We start from the raw sequence: 14,440 nt of genomic DNA, 5'->3' as shown, positions 1-14,440 counted from the left end.
GGCTTTACCTTTGCCAGCTGCCGGAGATGATAAAAACTGGCCCATACAACCGCATTCACTTGATATTCCATTATAAGATCAGAGTCTATTTTAACACCAAGGTTTGTATCGGTCGACTGCACGTACCGCTCCAAGGAACCTAAATCCACTGGGGGAAAATCACCAGAGTTATTTGGGCCAAACACTATAACCTCGGTCTTCATGTCATTTAACTTCAATAAATTTAAAGTCATCCAGTTCCCAACGTCATCAAAACATGACAATGATGCAACTGATGATGTATCCCTTCCCCTCATTGGCATATAATCTGCACATCATCCGCATAACAATGAAAAGAAAGACCATGTTTTCTGAAAATAGAACCAAGAGGAAGTAAATATAAAGAAAAGAGCAGGGGCCCCAAAACTGAGCCCTGTGGAACCCCAGATACCAACGGGGTAGACGAGGACTCAGCATCAGCAACACGAACAGACATCATCCTATCCGACAGATAAGACCTGAACCACTTCAAGTCAGTACCACGGATGCCCACTAGCTCCTCAAGTCGAGATATTAGGATGTTGTGGTCAACCGTGTCAAAAGCAGCCGTCAAATCCAACAAGGCAAGAATCACATAGCCACCGGCATCTGTTGCCAAGTAGATGTCATTAAAAACCTTTAATAATGTGGACTCTGTACTATGCCGAGCTTTAAAACCAGATTGAAAAATCTCCAATACATTATGCTCATCTAAAAAGGATTTCAACTGTATAAAGACCACTTTCTCTAAAATTTTCATAATAAAAGACAGCTTGGAGATAGGCCTAAAATTATTCAAAATAGAATGATCAAGACCTGGCTTCTTAAGCAAAGGTTGCACAACTGCATGTTTACAATGTCCAGGGACAACGCCAGAGGACACACTGCTATTAATAATAGCCAGAACCAGCATTCCTATACAAGGAAAGACCTCCTTGAATAAGGATGGAGGAATAGCATCTCTAGGGATGCCAGATGGCTTAACCTGGCTAACCACCTCCTCCAAAAATGGAAGAGTCACCGGCTCAAATGTATCAAACACAGCCAGGCAGGGGGCGCAGTCTGACGGATCTAACACAGGAACTGGAACAGAAGCCCTTATAGTGGCAACGTTTCCATTAAAAAACTGTAAAAAATGTTCACACATCTCAACTGATGCTTCCAAACAGGTAGACTGTGGAGGGTCCAACACAGACCCAATTGTTTTAAACAGAACACGCGGATTGTGACTGTTAGATAAAATAATATGACAAATATCCTCGTTTAGCTTCTTCAACAGTCTTCTGGTAGTTACGCCAGCAGTCCTTTAAGATTTGGAATGACACCTGTAGTCCATCCTTCTTCCACCGACGCTCCGCCTTACGGCAGGATTTTCTAGCTGCTCGAATTTTAGTGCCAAACCAGGGTTCCGGCCTCACCCTCGGTTGCAGAGTTTTCGGCGGGGCCACCAAATCCATTATGCACCGACAGGAAATGCGAACCAGGAACTGAGTTCCCTCTGCATCGCCTGCCAGTGGTCATAAGGTTGTGGCTGATCGGTGTAAATCCAGCATCCTCTTTCAGTGCGAGCATGTTTTGCTCGCATCTGGTGAATAATAAGCTATGACTGGGATAGTTAAATACATGTATATTTTAATTATGACAGTAATTGAGATAAGGATGAAAAGGGCATTAGTTTCATGATTATTAATGGTTCTAATCACATTTTATAACCAAATGTAGAAAACCAGGTCATTCCAAATGGTTCTCTTTTTCTCACCACTGTATAATGCTGTCGTAACAGAATGAAAGGTGCCCAAAGTTAGAGAAATCAAAGCCATGTGATAAACTAGGTTATGTTCCTACAGGGTGAAGATTAAAGTTCTCACCTTCCTCCTTTTTAGCGGTTCACATCTATGACACATCAGTTTGGACGACGGAGCTGCAGGAAGCTCAGCTGCTGTTTGAACATCGTGGTCATGTGGTTTCATTGCAGTCCGAGGACGCCGTGCCCGTCTTCATCACCTCCCATGTCTGGCATCCTGATCGGCCGAGGACGTTACTGTCTGCAGCTTCAGACGGCTCCGTCCACGTGTGGGACTGGGTCGACCAATCAGGAACAAGGTGAAGATCCAGTTCACACCTGGGAAGAAGATGAGGAAGAGCTCATATCGTCACTGCTCAGCAGACTGAACAAAGATGAAGGGAGGAAACTAGAATATAAATAAACAAGGAAAAAAGAAAGTGGAACTTGTTTCTGTGCCCAATAAACTATTTAATGTGGAACTGCCTTTAAAATTGCAGCTAAATTGTACTGAAGTCGAAGCTGCTCCTGGTTCTTATTTAAATGCAAATTTAATCAGCTGCACGGCCACTGAGTTTCGTAGTACAGAACATGTACTGTAATTTATGACTAATGAAACATTTTGTCCTCCACAGAGCTGAAGTAAACAAACTGAAAGGCTCAGTTCATCCAACTCTTACCTGTGGCGCTGTCTAGCTCTGGATGTTTGACTTCCGAGACAACTTCTTCTATAGACATTGCCCATGTCAAAATTGCTGATAGTGTAACACGGACCTGGTTTCTGCAAAGAGAAGTTACAGCTGAATTGTTGTTTCAGTTCTCGAAGGAGTACAAAAGAACTGGATTCACCTCTGTTGTATTAACATTTAAGCAGACATTTAGAAAAAAAAAATCTTAATCTGCATAGAGAGATAACAGCAGGGCAAAGTGAGAAAATTTGTTTTCATTATTATAAGCATAAATTTTATTGCCAATTATCAAAAATACAAGGAATTTGACTGCAGCCTAAAGTCCCCTGATGTGCACAGCAATAAAAACAAAAGTTAAAAGAGCAAACACTGACTACTAAGAGTACTTATCAAGTACTTTTATCAGTACTTTGTATGGACGGGTACTCAATCTGAAAAAGTCAGTGCATCGCCACCACACAGAAAGGCCCCATCTGGACGGCAGGGTTGAACCTTTTGGTGACAGTGCATACCGCTGCCCCACCGATACAGATACATGTATATCTGCTACAGGTTAAGAGCAGTTAACGTAGCAGCCTAGTAAATGTATTCAACTACTTCTTGGTGCTAGTGTACACAAACATAAAACTCTGCAGAGGTCAGCAGTGTGCATTCACCCAGCATAAGAGGTGCTGTCAATGCAGAAAAAAAATATTTACTGAAAATATTTATTTTGGTCATGATTAGGCAGGGGACAATATATCGAAATTCAATATACCGTGATATAAAAATGTCTATCATTTTGTCTAGCTATATATATATATTTATATATACATGTGTATATATATGCACACACACACACACACCTCTATCATGTGGTCTCCATTAACCAGCAACTTCCTATCTTCATTCTTTTGTAAATAAGAATAAGTCAGTATAGCTGGTTGTTTTTTACATAATCAAACCAGTGCTAGAAAAAAAGAGGAGTAAAGTATTAAGTATCCTGCAGCTAGTAATACATTCTTGTCATTGAATTTTTTAATCGTATCGAGAAAAGTCACATATCTAGTAATGATGAAAACAGTGACCTGTCACACAGTGTCACTACTAAACATACGGTGTCTACCAGGTCTGCATTTGACTAAAATCCTTTCAGTGATTCAGACTTTTGGCCAAACAAGCAGACAAACACACACCAAGGAGATATACTGTCATGATTTCAATGAAAATATTAAATTTGGGGTGAAGTAGAAATTTGTCTGGTTCTTGGAACAACCCAATTTGTTGGCGAGTTTTTGAAGTGGAAAATAAAGGATGAAACTCTCTACTCTGTATGGGAGGTTACAAGGTCCAAACTGCAAGAGGAGAAAGTACAGAGGCGTTTTAAAAGGACATAATAGTAATTATATTGATGGACAGGACTGAGCCTGAGCTTTCTCATGGCTCGGCGACACTACAGCCATTATCACTGATCTTCACTGAGCAGCCTGAATGAGTCAGGACTATTCTCTGCTCAGCCTCCGAAACAACAGTGTCTGCATGTGAATAAATGAGAATCTGACGCCGAAGTTCAAGAAGCAATGCACATCTCCCTGAGGAGGATGATGATGAGTGACAACTGATACTTCATATTTAAAAGGACAACACTTATATTCCATTAAATACTCATCATCCTCGTCCTGCACAGGCTCTGCTTTCAGCGCATCAAGCTGACGTGTGTGTAGAAGTTTGTTATTAGAGTTAGAAGCTTCAGTTAAAAAATAAAAGTGAAAAACATGTTCAGAATGAGCCACTGCACATAAGGCTAGAGAGTGAAAACTACTTAAAGCTGCTCTACCTAATGTCTAGTGAGACTCAAACTCACCATAAATTGCTCCTTAAAGCTCTTTGCCCCTCACATCATGCCCTGTTTCCTAGCAATGATGTAAACTACAGATGCCTGGTTTGGACAAACTACAAAAGGCAGCCTCCAGTCTGAAACAAGCATTAGCCAACTAATGAGTAGGCTAAACTGGGCTATAAAAAAATGTGCTAGCCATTGAAGTAAATCATACTTGACACACTATACGACACTGTCTGCAGTAATTAAGGGCAAAACAGAGTACCGCAGTAGTGAGTCTTAAAACCCAGAACTGAAGTCAGTTGAGTTTCTTTTCAATGGGTTTTTGGTTAAACACCTGAAATAAGGTCCGTGGTTAAGACAAGATGAATGGACTTCCATGTTTTATTCTACAACATAAAATACATGAGTAAATACCCCACTCGTGATTTTTAGGCTTTTACACCTTTCTCATAAGAGGCTAAATGAGACTACTGAGGCTGCCTGTAATATTATCATGTCAAATACAGAGACTCGTCTATTCCCTAGTCTGCCATTACAGCTTTGTTGTATTTAAACTTACACACTTACAATCTATTTTAACTAACCCAGACAAGATCATTAGCCTGATAAGGTCATGTTAGGAGGAAAGGAGTTTATAGAAGTACAGTAAGCGCACTAAATCAAATAGGGTAGAAGCCATGGTGTTTATAGCCTAAACAATATATTAGCTTTTTACTTCTGGAGATTGTATTTTGACTTCAAAAATCTTGCTGAATGCTTCAGTGATGCTGAAATTGGAGCTGTCACCAACCTTTGTCAGAACATGCCATCATACATCTTCAGAGCCCCACAATGAGCAACACCATTTTCCACACCTAACCTACTTTTAATACAAATCATCCCTGAACCCTGTCCTCACCCAGGCAAAGAGCAGAGATGTGGCTTGACAGCATCTGCATTATATTTGCTCAGGTTGAGCAGTGGCTGGTCCAGCTGGCTCGTAGTGGCAGTCACCTCTGAGAGCCAGGTCTGCTCAGTTGTCCAACCGACACTGTTCTACCAAGATCATCAAACAAAGGAAGACTACACCACTAACAACCCCAGTGAGTTAACTATTCACCAACACAAGGTGTGTGGGTGAAGAAGTGAAGGCAGGTCTACAGGGTCATCAGGTGGGCACCTAGACTAACTTTCCAGCCACAATCCTCTGCCTCCATGGCTAATTCTGTGCATTTCAGTTTCAGAGAAAATGGAGTGCTGTCACAGTTTTTAAGAAAGCACCAACCGCTCAACTTGCCAAGGGCACAGAGAGACTGACTAATGCAGCAAAAACACAAGTCTGTGTGTGTCTGGCTTTGAATGAGCTCCTTATTAGACTCCATTCTGCAGTGGAGAGCAAAGCTGTGTGGGTAATGACTAGTTATCAAAACGCTTTTACACAAAGAGTAATTTCAGCTTGGCATCATCGTGCTTTAATATGAAAACACTGGCTGGAGAAATTGCTCTGTGTGCTCTGAGTCCACAGTTTGTCCCTAATCAACCAGCATCATCTCAGTTTGGTATGTTCGCATCCATGCGCTTTTTTCTTTTTTAAAAAAGCACAAACTTCAGTGTTTTCAAAGGCCCAGTTTAGATTTGGTTTTAAAATGCGCCTTGGATGATCGGATCACAAGTGGTCAGCTGAGACATCACCGTTTACACCCGTCAATATCCAGCTGACTACTTGTGTTCAGGTTTCACTACCACTTAAATATCCAATGGCCACGGGTACAATTATTACTTCAGTCTGTAACCAGACAAGCGCCAGTAGTCTCCCTAACCAAAGAACAAGCAGACAAGCATTAGATTTGTACATGGAAGCATTGTAAAAGCTTTCTCAGTACAGTGATGGATTTGTATGAAGTATTTCTCTCCATTTTTAATTTTGTTGAGCGTTGGTGCATTGTCACCAAAATAGCCGTCACGTCCTGCATTGATGACATATTTTCTTGCAATGGTCTTGTCGGAGATGCATTTTTGTTTACACTGCATACAATATGTGGTCAAATGATTGGCAGACCAGCTCTGCAAGTGATTTCAGTGATCCAGGAGTGATTTCACAATCCTCCTCAGTGGTGATACGATCGCCCAGAATGCATTAAGCGCATTTTAATACAAAGTGTAAACTGGGCCAAATATTTTGCAGCAGTTGGCCCAGCTTTCTTCTGCTGAATGTGTTTTACAACACTCTTTTGAAACAGATCTGCTCTGTTTATTGTGACTTTGCACTCAGTCTCTGATTTGTTATGAAATGTGGTTGAACTTTAAAGAAAATCAGGAGCATCACACATTTGTACTTAAAGTGCTAAGTGTTGTTGAAGAAGGTTCTAGAGGAGAAAGGAAGGTGGATTTATTAAGACTATTAAATAAAGGACCATGAACAATACACAATACATGAACCAATGACACATCTCGATTGCACGTCATTTTATTGACCACTAGATGTCCTACTTGAGCACTGTGTCATTGAAGCCTCCAGTAATGAACCATTTTTGTGAATACTGTGTCGAAGCTTCAAAAAAGCCTCGATCAACCATCACTACCTAGAACATTCATTTACAAACTAGCAAATTAAAAAGTAATGCAATGGAGTAAAAAGTACACTTCCCTCTGAAAAGTAGTGAAGTACACATGGAAATACTCAGTTAAAGTACCTCAAAATTATACTTAAGCACAGTACTAGAGTATACTTAGTTTCTGCCATTGCATGAAGATATAGAGCTTGTATATACCCAATTCAAGTGTAATTTGCTGGTGCAGGCTGATAACCTCTTCAAACTGGATTTAGTGATCTATTGTTTTCCTACGTGTTTCCACTCTGAAGAACTGAATGAAGACACAAATGACACAGTTTGACTTTAAACATTATTTATATATAATATAGACAAAGATTTCTTAGTAGTATTGAACAATGATATGCAGCGTTACATTCTGTGGGGGGGGGAGGAACACCCCCATGGAAGAGAGAGAACATTAAAACCTGTGAGGCAGAATGGGCAGCTCGCACAGCAAAACCAAACTCACTGAATACAATCTCTCGTTCAGCTGTGGTGAGTCGCCTCCTCATTGTTTTCCCACCAGAAAAAATCTGTTTGCTGTTTCTAAATCTCAGGATGTTCAGCTCTTCTTTAAGTCACCTGAACAATGACCGTACCTGCTGTGCTCACACTGAGAGCGGCAGCGTCCTGAACTGGCTCCTCGGCTTTTTGCTGATGAATTTATGATGCATTCAGAGTAGAACTTTAACCATTAATCATCAATCAACAAAGTGTTCTGATAACTTAACATTGGCTCCAAACCACTAAATTAACTCTAAAGTTAATTTAGTGGTTTGGAGCCAACATGCAGGTGGTGATAGGCAAAACCTCCAACCAAACTCCAGCTGCTTCAGTGTGACAATTTGCTGCTTTTCCCCAATTTTACATGAATGTAACTTAAATCTCTTTTGTACAGGCTTTGGCCTGAGGTATCAGCTTTGACTCTGTGTATTTTTACAGTTTTTTTTTTAATCCATTAATTAACAACAACGAAAATGGCTGACAGCCTTAGTTCAAGATGACCTTTATCAATTCATACATCTGAATCAACAGAAAGCTGCACCTGAAATACCCTCCAGGTGTTAATCTCAAGGTTTACTTGATGGACTGTGGCTTATTGACAATTCAGTTTTGAAATCATACTCATGATAAGACTGGCCTGTTTAGGGCCAGGGGATTGATGCAAGCTATGCAATCGATAGCACTGATGCATCTGTCCCACTGCAGTTAGGACACCAACTCACCAACTGACCTTTAATCTCACTGAGGTTTTCCTGGTAAAATAAAGATTAAATAAAAATGTTTGTGTCAAAAGAAATAATGGGTCAGTTTAAAAATATGATGCAGCTCAGGAAGATGTTGTTACATGTCATCTGCCCACTTCTCTGCCAACACGGCGGAAAAGGGATGTGCATGTTGGATGTCTGCATCTGCGACTGATTTCTGTCTTGTACACTTGTCTTGTCTGTAGACCTCAGATGTCATATCATGCAACAACACAGACATTAAAATTATCATTTGAGCTGTAATCCTACAAACACCTGAATGGCTTTGCTGTTTTCCAAATGTAGAAACAGCCATCACCCAAGCTAAAACAAAATCTGACCTAGGTGGTGATTCAGAGGTATGGAACACAGGGCTAATGCTCACTGTATCCACATAGCTTCCATTACTGTCATTAAGCCATAAATGGATGTAACAGCTGACATCACCTGGAGGCTGCTGACAAGAACAAACACTGGAGTTTGTGTGTGGTTGATTATTACAATCTGCAGTGGCTTTGTCATCAATCCACAGGTTCATGTAGCTGATAAGGATCAACTGAATGCAGCTCAAGAATAAACATGTCAAAAGTGGCATTTGAAGAATGACCGTGTTACACTCTGAGGGCTGAAGGGAAGACTTAATTCATTTGATGGTTTGCACTGCTCTGGTTTAAAAATCCTCCAAAAAAAAAAAAAAACACTACATAAGATCAGGACAATTTCCTTAATCAAAGCTTTGCTGTTAAAAGAAACAAACAGTCACAACCCCCTAAGAAAGCAGAGAATGTGTTTGCAGGCTCTGTGGTAAGACTGCTCCTCCATGTTTGTTTTGGAAGCATTAGTTACTTAATTACAGTCTTTTTATTGTTGGTTTGGTGTGACTGTCCCAGGACATAAAGAGCTTTTAGGCTTTTTCTAACTGTGAATGTGTTGGAACTTGAATAAAAATCAGTCAAATGTTGAGCTGGTGAGGCCTACACATTTAGAGGCTGCCTGGAGCCAGTTTCAGTCGAACTCTGATTGGAGTTATTTTACAGATGAAAACATCACTATGTGCAGCCTGGTTATCTCATTTCAAAATCTGAAGCTACAGTGACACACCTCTCTCTGCAGTGTTTGTCCTGTACATAAAAAGCTGGGAAGAAACCTGGTTGCCTGTGTACATGGGCAGGAAATCAGCGTAATTAGCTGAGAGGCTGAGTTTCTCTGTCACGTCTGGTTTCTTAGTCAGCTCACTGGGGAGAGCCAACTATAAACCAGTTACCCCTGTTCTGATAAAGTGTCTAAACAGAGCTGCTGACCTCTGACCTCACTAAGAGACAGGGGCCAAACACAAAAGTGGTTGGCTGGTGAACTCAGGAACAGACTGGGTGCTGTGAACAGGGCAGAAAGGATGTTTTCCCACCTGCTTTTGTTAAAATCCTACAGAGTGCAAAACAGCTGCATGTGCTGCTGGTGTGGCAGGGGGCGGAGCACAGTAAGACCTGAAACAGCATCATTACAGAGCTGTACAATTAACAGAATAAACCAAAAATGAATTTGTACAAAAGTCAACAGTATTAAAACAAGATAATTCATTTGAAAACTTCCAACAGAGCCACTGTGGATCGAACTGTATGAAGCAATATCAACCTAGGGCAGAGTCCGTGTGCAATCCACAGCACACCTGAGGCCGGGCTCGGTGCTTCAGGTTTTAGTGGTGAAGCACCTTGGCCACACCGAGTATACAGGACAGCTGGGTAGTCATCAACAATGTGTTAACTTCTCTAATCACTTGGTTACTTTTACTGCAGCAACATAAACAAGTTAAAACCTTAAATTCAAAAGACGGTGATCCGGTCACTCTGCTGTGACCGGCTGTCAGCACACAACATTTCAGTCACCAACAGATCCACAGACACTCAGCTGATTCTTATGTCTGACAAAGAAATGCATCAGTTCCTCGCATTAAAGAAGGTGGAACCGGAACATGCTAGTGACTGTTGCTGGTTCCTATAGATGGCAGTCAACAGGTTCTCTACACATTCATGTGGAAATCAAGCAAATTTTGTCACAGGGCTGTGAATTTTTCAACATCACATTACGCTGTAGGACTGTTCTGTACCTCTGTGAGTCATATGAGTATACATTTCACTCAATAAAGGGAAGGAAGTGCACTACACAGTAAAAAGGAAGTGACTTCAGATACTACCTTGATATTAGGACCAACACAAGATTTGCATGTGGTGTTTTCAGCTGTGCTACAGTGAAAAAGAGTATCAATCCACAGAGAAAATACACAAAGAGTTGGACGTATGAAGACCGACTTCCTTAATTCTGTTTCTGGTCCTAGTAAAACCCACACAAAAGTCACACAAATACACCTTTTGCTAATTTATTAGAAGCATTTAGTTTTAAAACTGTGATCACATTTTGGAACCAGGGCAGGTGTTTTGTGGTTGTGCAAGTGTGACAGGAGTCATTTGTGGATGCAGGGCTTTTGAAAACTGCCTGTTCAAAAAGGAATGAAACTCTTCAGAGGAGTCGATGGGAAGAGAAACTGAACACACGCACATCTGAGCAACCCTGAACTCTCTGTAAGCTGCAGCAGGTTTTTCTTCATAATTTCCCCAAGCAGTTTTCTCTTTCAGTTCCTGATTCAGGATCGCATGATTCACAAATGTCACAAGAAAGTTTTGGTGCTGGAAAAGAAAGAAGGAAACAAGGAAGAATTGATGGTCTTGTTTGCTTGCATTGGTAGATAAAAGTTCCTGTTCAGGGTTCAGAGAGGTGCATTATTTATTTTATTTATTTATTTATTTTTGTGGCAACATATGGCCGTCTAACCTCAAAGCAACACAGGAAAGACTCACAGAGAACGGTGCACTGATTTCCTGACTGTTCCCATTCCAGTAAATGCAACCAACTCCTGAAAAATGAGGAATTAGAGGAACTGTGATAAAACACACAATCATGAGATTACAAAAAAACAACTCAGGCCCTAACATTCGCTGGTTATTGCATTTAGCAGAGATGTCAGCCAAGTGCTGAACAATCTCTACACAAACATCTGCTATGTACTCGCGGTGAAGCATTACTTGATTTCACATCCCTGATTCCAGTTCTAACACAAACGATAATGCGGATGCGTCTCTCTGGTCACACAGCCTCTCAGACAAAGCCAAAAGAAATCCACTTTCTTTTCCTGCCCTTGACACAGATTCTTCCCAACTCCAGGAACTTAATGACACATTGCTTTACAAGCAGCTGTTGCCACAGGCCAGTTCTGGAGTCATGGAAATAAATAATGGCACTGGTAGAGGTAAAACTAATCCCAGCTGTTCTTAGGGGGATTAAACCCAACACTACAATTAATAAAGCAGGACTTGTTGTAATAAACAGGAGAGAATCTGGTTTGTGTCTGATGACTGTAGGGTACAGGACCAGTTTAATTAGATTTCCCAGTAATGTCTGTGTAGCACTGGTATTCACTACCAGTAGTCAAGGGGTGTAATAATGCTCACAGTAAGTACAGTTATGAGGCCATTTAAAATGCAGAATCAATTAAAAAAAAAAAAAAAATTGCTCGTCACCCTGGTCAGGGGTCAGGTTGGAGGGTTAACCACATTAGTGTCTATATGTGCGTGGTATCCATTTTTAAACATTTTCACCTGAAGAAGAACCAACTCATCTCTTTGAACACATCTTGAAGTCCATGTGCACGTGTTGTGTGTCCATGAAAAAGACTTTTTTTTTTTTTTTTTTACACTACAGCTGGATTTATGCTTCTCTGGGCTGTACCAAAAAAAAAAACATGCACCACAGTCCCTCAGACACGTTTGCATGGCCGTTTCTTTTGCAGGTGCAACATTTACTTTTTTTGGAGAAGCACAAGACCAGCTTCATTTCTGTCTAGAACCTAAACAAGCTCAGTAACTGTGCTGCATCCTTCCACCACCCTGCTGTCTTGGTTCATTGAATATTTCATGGTCACAAAATTCATAACATGTAAATGTGAAAATCTATCCTATTAAACGCTGTAGAAAAATGATGCAATGTTTGACCAATTTTTCTGCACTTAACTAAATGTCCTGTTTTATTGATGAGGTGCTGTTGCCTTAGAAACGCAAGGCAGGCCCCACTGTGAGGTTCCTTGAGTTCAGGTTATGGAAGGCTCTTGTGTTATGGCTCGTTGAGTTCCCTCAATGGAAAACGGCCTTTTAGCAGCTCAATCTGAAAAGCAGCACCCAGCTTTTAAACAAGCTTTTCTCATTAGAGTACCAGAGACTGGCTGGGTGAAGTGACATCCATGTGTCTGGCAGTCCAAAGCGGACTCTTCCTGTGGGAGCTGCTTGGTAATCTCCCCCCTCTTCTGTTTGCAGCACACAAACCAAACAACTCCACCCTGTGTAATGTGTTTCAGAGACAACCTATCATGGAGTCCCTGTGTTTTTTGCTGCCTGGATTCATTACCAAAATACCTTTTTCTTACTGAAGGCTGAGCTAAGTTCTTCTTTACAAGGCACTACGTGATGGTATAGGCAGACGGTAGTGTTAGTTTGAGGAAGCTGCTGAAAAAACTCACGAGTGTGTTGACAGAGACACTCATCACTGTGGGGGGCGCTTTAGCTGATTTGTCAGAAGCAACCAGAAAAGCTCTGGGTGTAGAGTAATATTTTGTTATGTATAAAAAGGATTTTTACTTCAGCTGGAAACAAATTTACAAAACAGAAAAAGAGCAAACGTTTGTTAGAAAAAAGCCCTGTCTGGCACAATGCCTGAAGGACAGAGGAGATAAAGGTTAGAGCTCAAACATTTGCTTTTCCCTGCAGAAATTACAAGCAATCACCTTCTGTAGTTCATGAAAAAAAAATTAGAAAAAGAAATCCTCAAGGATGAAATTAAGTGGAGGTCGGGGGGATGTTTCTCATTAGCATTATTGTGTTCTGTAGTGACTAATCGCAGCCTAATTAGGAGTCGAGAGAGAAGGACGGACTGAGGAGAGTGGAAGCGATGAACTGTCTGACTTCTTCCCCACAGTTCTGCTGGTCACCTGGTTAATTCCACTTTTCAATGATTAAATCACCATGTTCAGGAACCTACTGATCCCTGCTGATACTAGAGGGAAAAGTTGAACATCTTGGTTTGTGACTGAACTCCAACGTGAATTAACAAGCGTGGTGAGATCATCTGGGAGGAGACAGAAACTAAAAGAGTCAGCGGAGTACTTCCTCCTCGACGAAGGGGCGGGCCAGGTCATCGCAAGGCTTGGACGCTCCTCAGTCACTGCTGTCATCTTCATCCTCATCATCCGACAGGTTGTTACTGCTGAACTTTGACCCCAGCCGGCCGATGGAGTCTGGCGGGAAGCTTCCTGACGTCAGCTGTACATAGCAGTACTCACAGACTCGAACAGGTTTGGACGACTGGCTGGGCAGGAGGTACTTCTTCTCTGAGCATGGCCCGCAAACCACAAAGCCGCATTTCCTGCAGTGGTGGCGGCGGCTGACCGTTGTGAACTTTACCTTCTGGCAGCGCATGCAAACCGACGCCTCCGAGTCGGGCACCCAGACAGCGGCGTGCTCACCTGTCGGGGCCTTGCCGCTTTTCAGCAGCAGGTCTCCCACGCACTTCCCTATGTGGTTCATCCACTCAGACTTCTCAGTGGCGGTGGCGGCATACACAGCAAACGATTTGGTGGGCGTCTTGATGAGCCATCCATTGCGCAGGTCACCGTCGTCCGGCACCGTGTCGATGGTGACGCTCTCCAGAGGGATGATGTGCTGCTTGTTGTACTTCTTCTTCTGGATGACGATGTTGCCATAGACCAGGATGTCATTGAAGAGGAAAAACTGTCGAGCCTTAGGCTTCTTGCGGCAGAGTTTGGTGAGGACACCCTCACCAATCAGCACACGGCCTGGGATGGCCAGTGGCTGGCCCGCAGCACCAAAGCAGCTCTCCACCACAGCGATTCGCTTGGAGTTGGCCTCACTGTTCGCAAGCCGGTCCACCATCTTCACCTTACCTGAAGAAAGCAGATAGACAGCAAAGATTGAGAAAATTACATCTACAGACAAATATTCTGTATCAACTGCTCCCCTTCAAAATTCTTCCGAACTTTCAAACCTAAATCCTGTAACAATGTCAGGGAAACTGGCAACAAAATGGCCTAAGGTGACTTTTGCTCACAGTATGTCACTTTTTTCATAGTTTTGTTGTAGCCACCACACATTGTGTCTTAATGTGGTGCCGACGCCTCCTGTGACCCAGACTCAGTGAACAGCACTGGCAGCAGTACAGAGATATGAGCTTCTGAAAGGTTTTCAGCA

At 42.0% G+C, this 14,440-nt stretch overlaps 2 protein-coding genes across 3 annotated transcripts in view; one reads left to right on the top strand and one right to left on the bottom strand.

The window, feature by feature from the left end:
- The window catches only part of wdr73 (WD repeat domain 73), an 11,937-nt gene extending 8,166 nt beyond the window's left edge, over positions 1-3,771 (top strand). For both annotated transcript variants that reach the window (XM_020617443.1, XM_020617444.1), the window contains exons 9-10: positions 1,900-2,121; positions 2,437-3,771. In XM_020617443.1, coding sequence (XP_020473099.1) covers positions 1,900-2,121; positions 2,437-2,497 — 283 coding nt within the window. In that variant the 3' untranslated portion in view covers positions 2,498-3,771. The remainder of the gene's footprint in view (positions 1-1,899; positions 2,122-2,436) is intronic.
- Positions 3,772-11,858: 8,087 nt separating this feature from the next.
- plekhf2 (pleckstrin homology domain containing, family F (with FYVE domain) member 2) overlaps positions 11,859-14,440 on the bottom strand; it is a 22,106-nt gene continuing 19,524 nt past the window's right edge. The window contains exon 2 of the mRNA XM_020617382.1: positions 11,859-14,136. Within this exon, the coding sequence (XP_020473038.1) occupies positions 13,391-14,125 (735 nt within the window). The 5' untranslated portion in view covers positions 14,126-14,136 and the 3' untranslated portion in view covers positions 11,859-13,390. The remainder of the gene's footprint in view (positions 14,137-14,440) is intronic.

This window comes from Monopterus albus, unplaced genomic scaffold (genome assembly GCF_001952655.1).
Source record: "Monopterus albus unplaced genomic scaffold, M_albus_1.0 scaffold189.1, whole genome shotgun sequence".
Lineage (NCBI taxonomy): Eukaryota > Metazoa > Chordata > Actinopteri > Synbranchiformes > Synbranchidae > Monopterus > Monopterus albus.
This window is presented reverse-complemented; position numbering and strand designations above follow the sequence as displayed.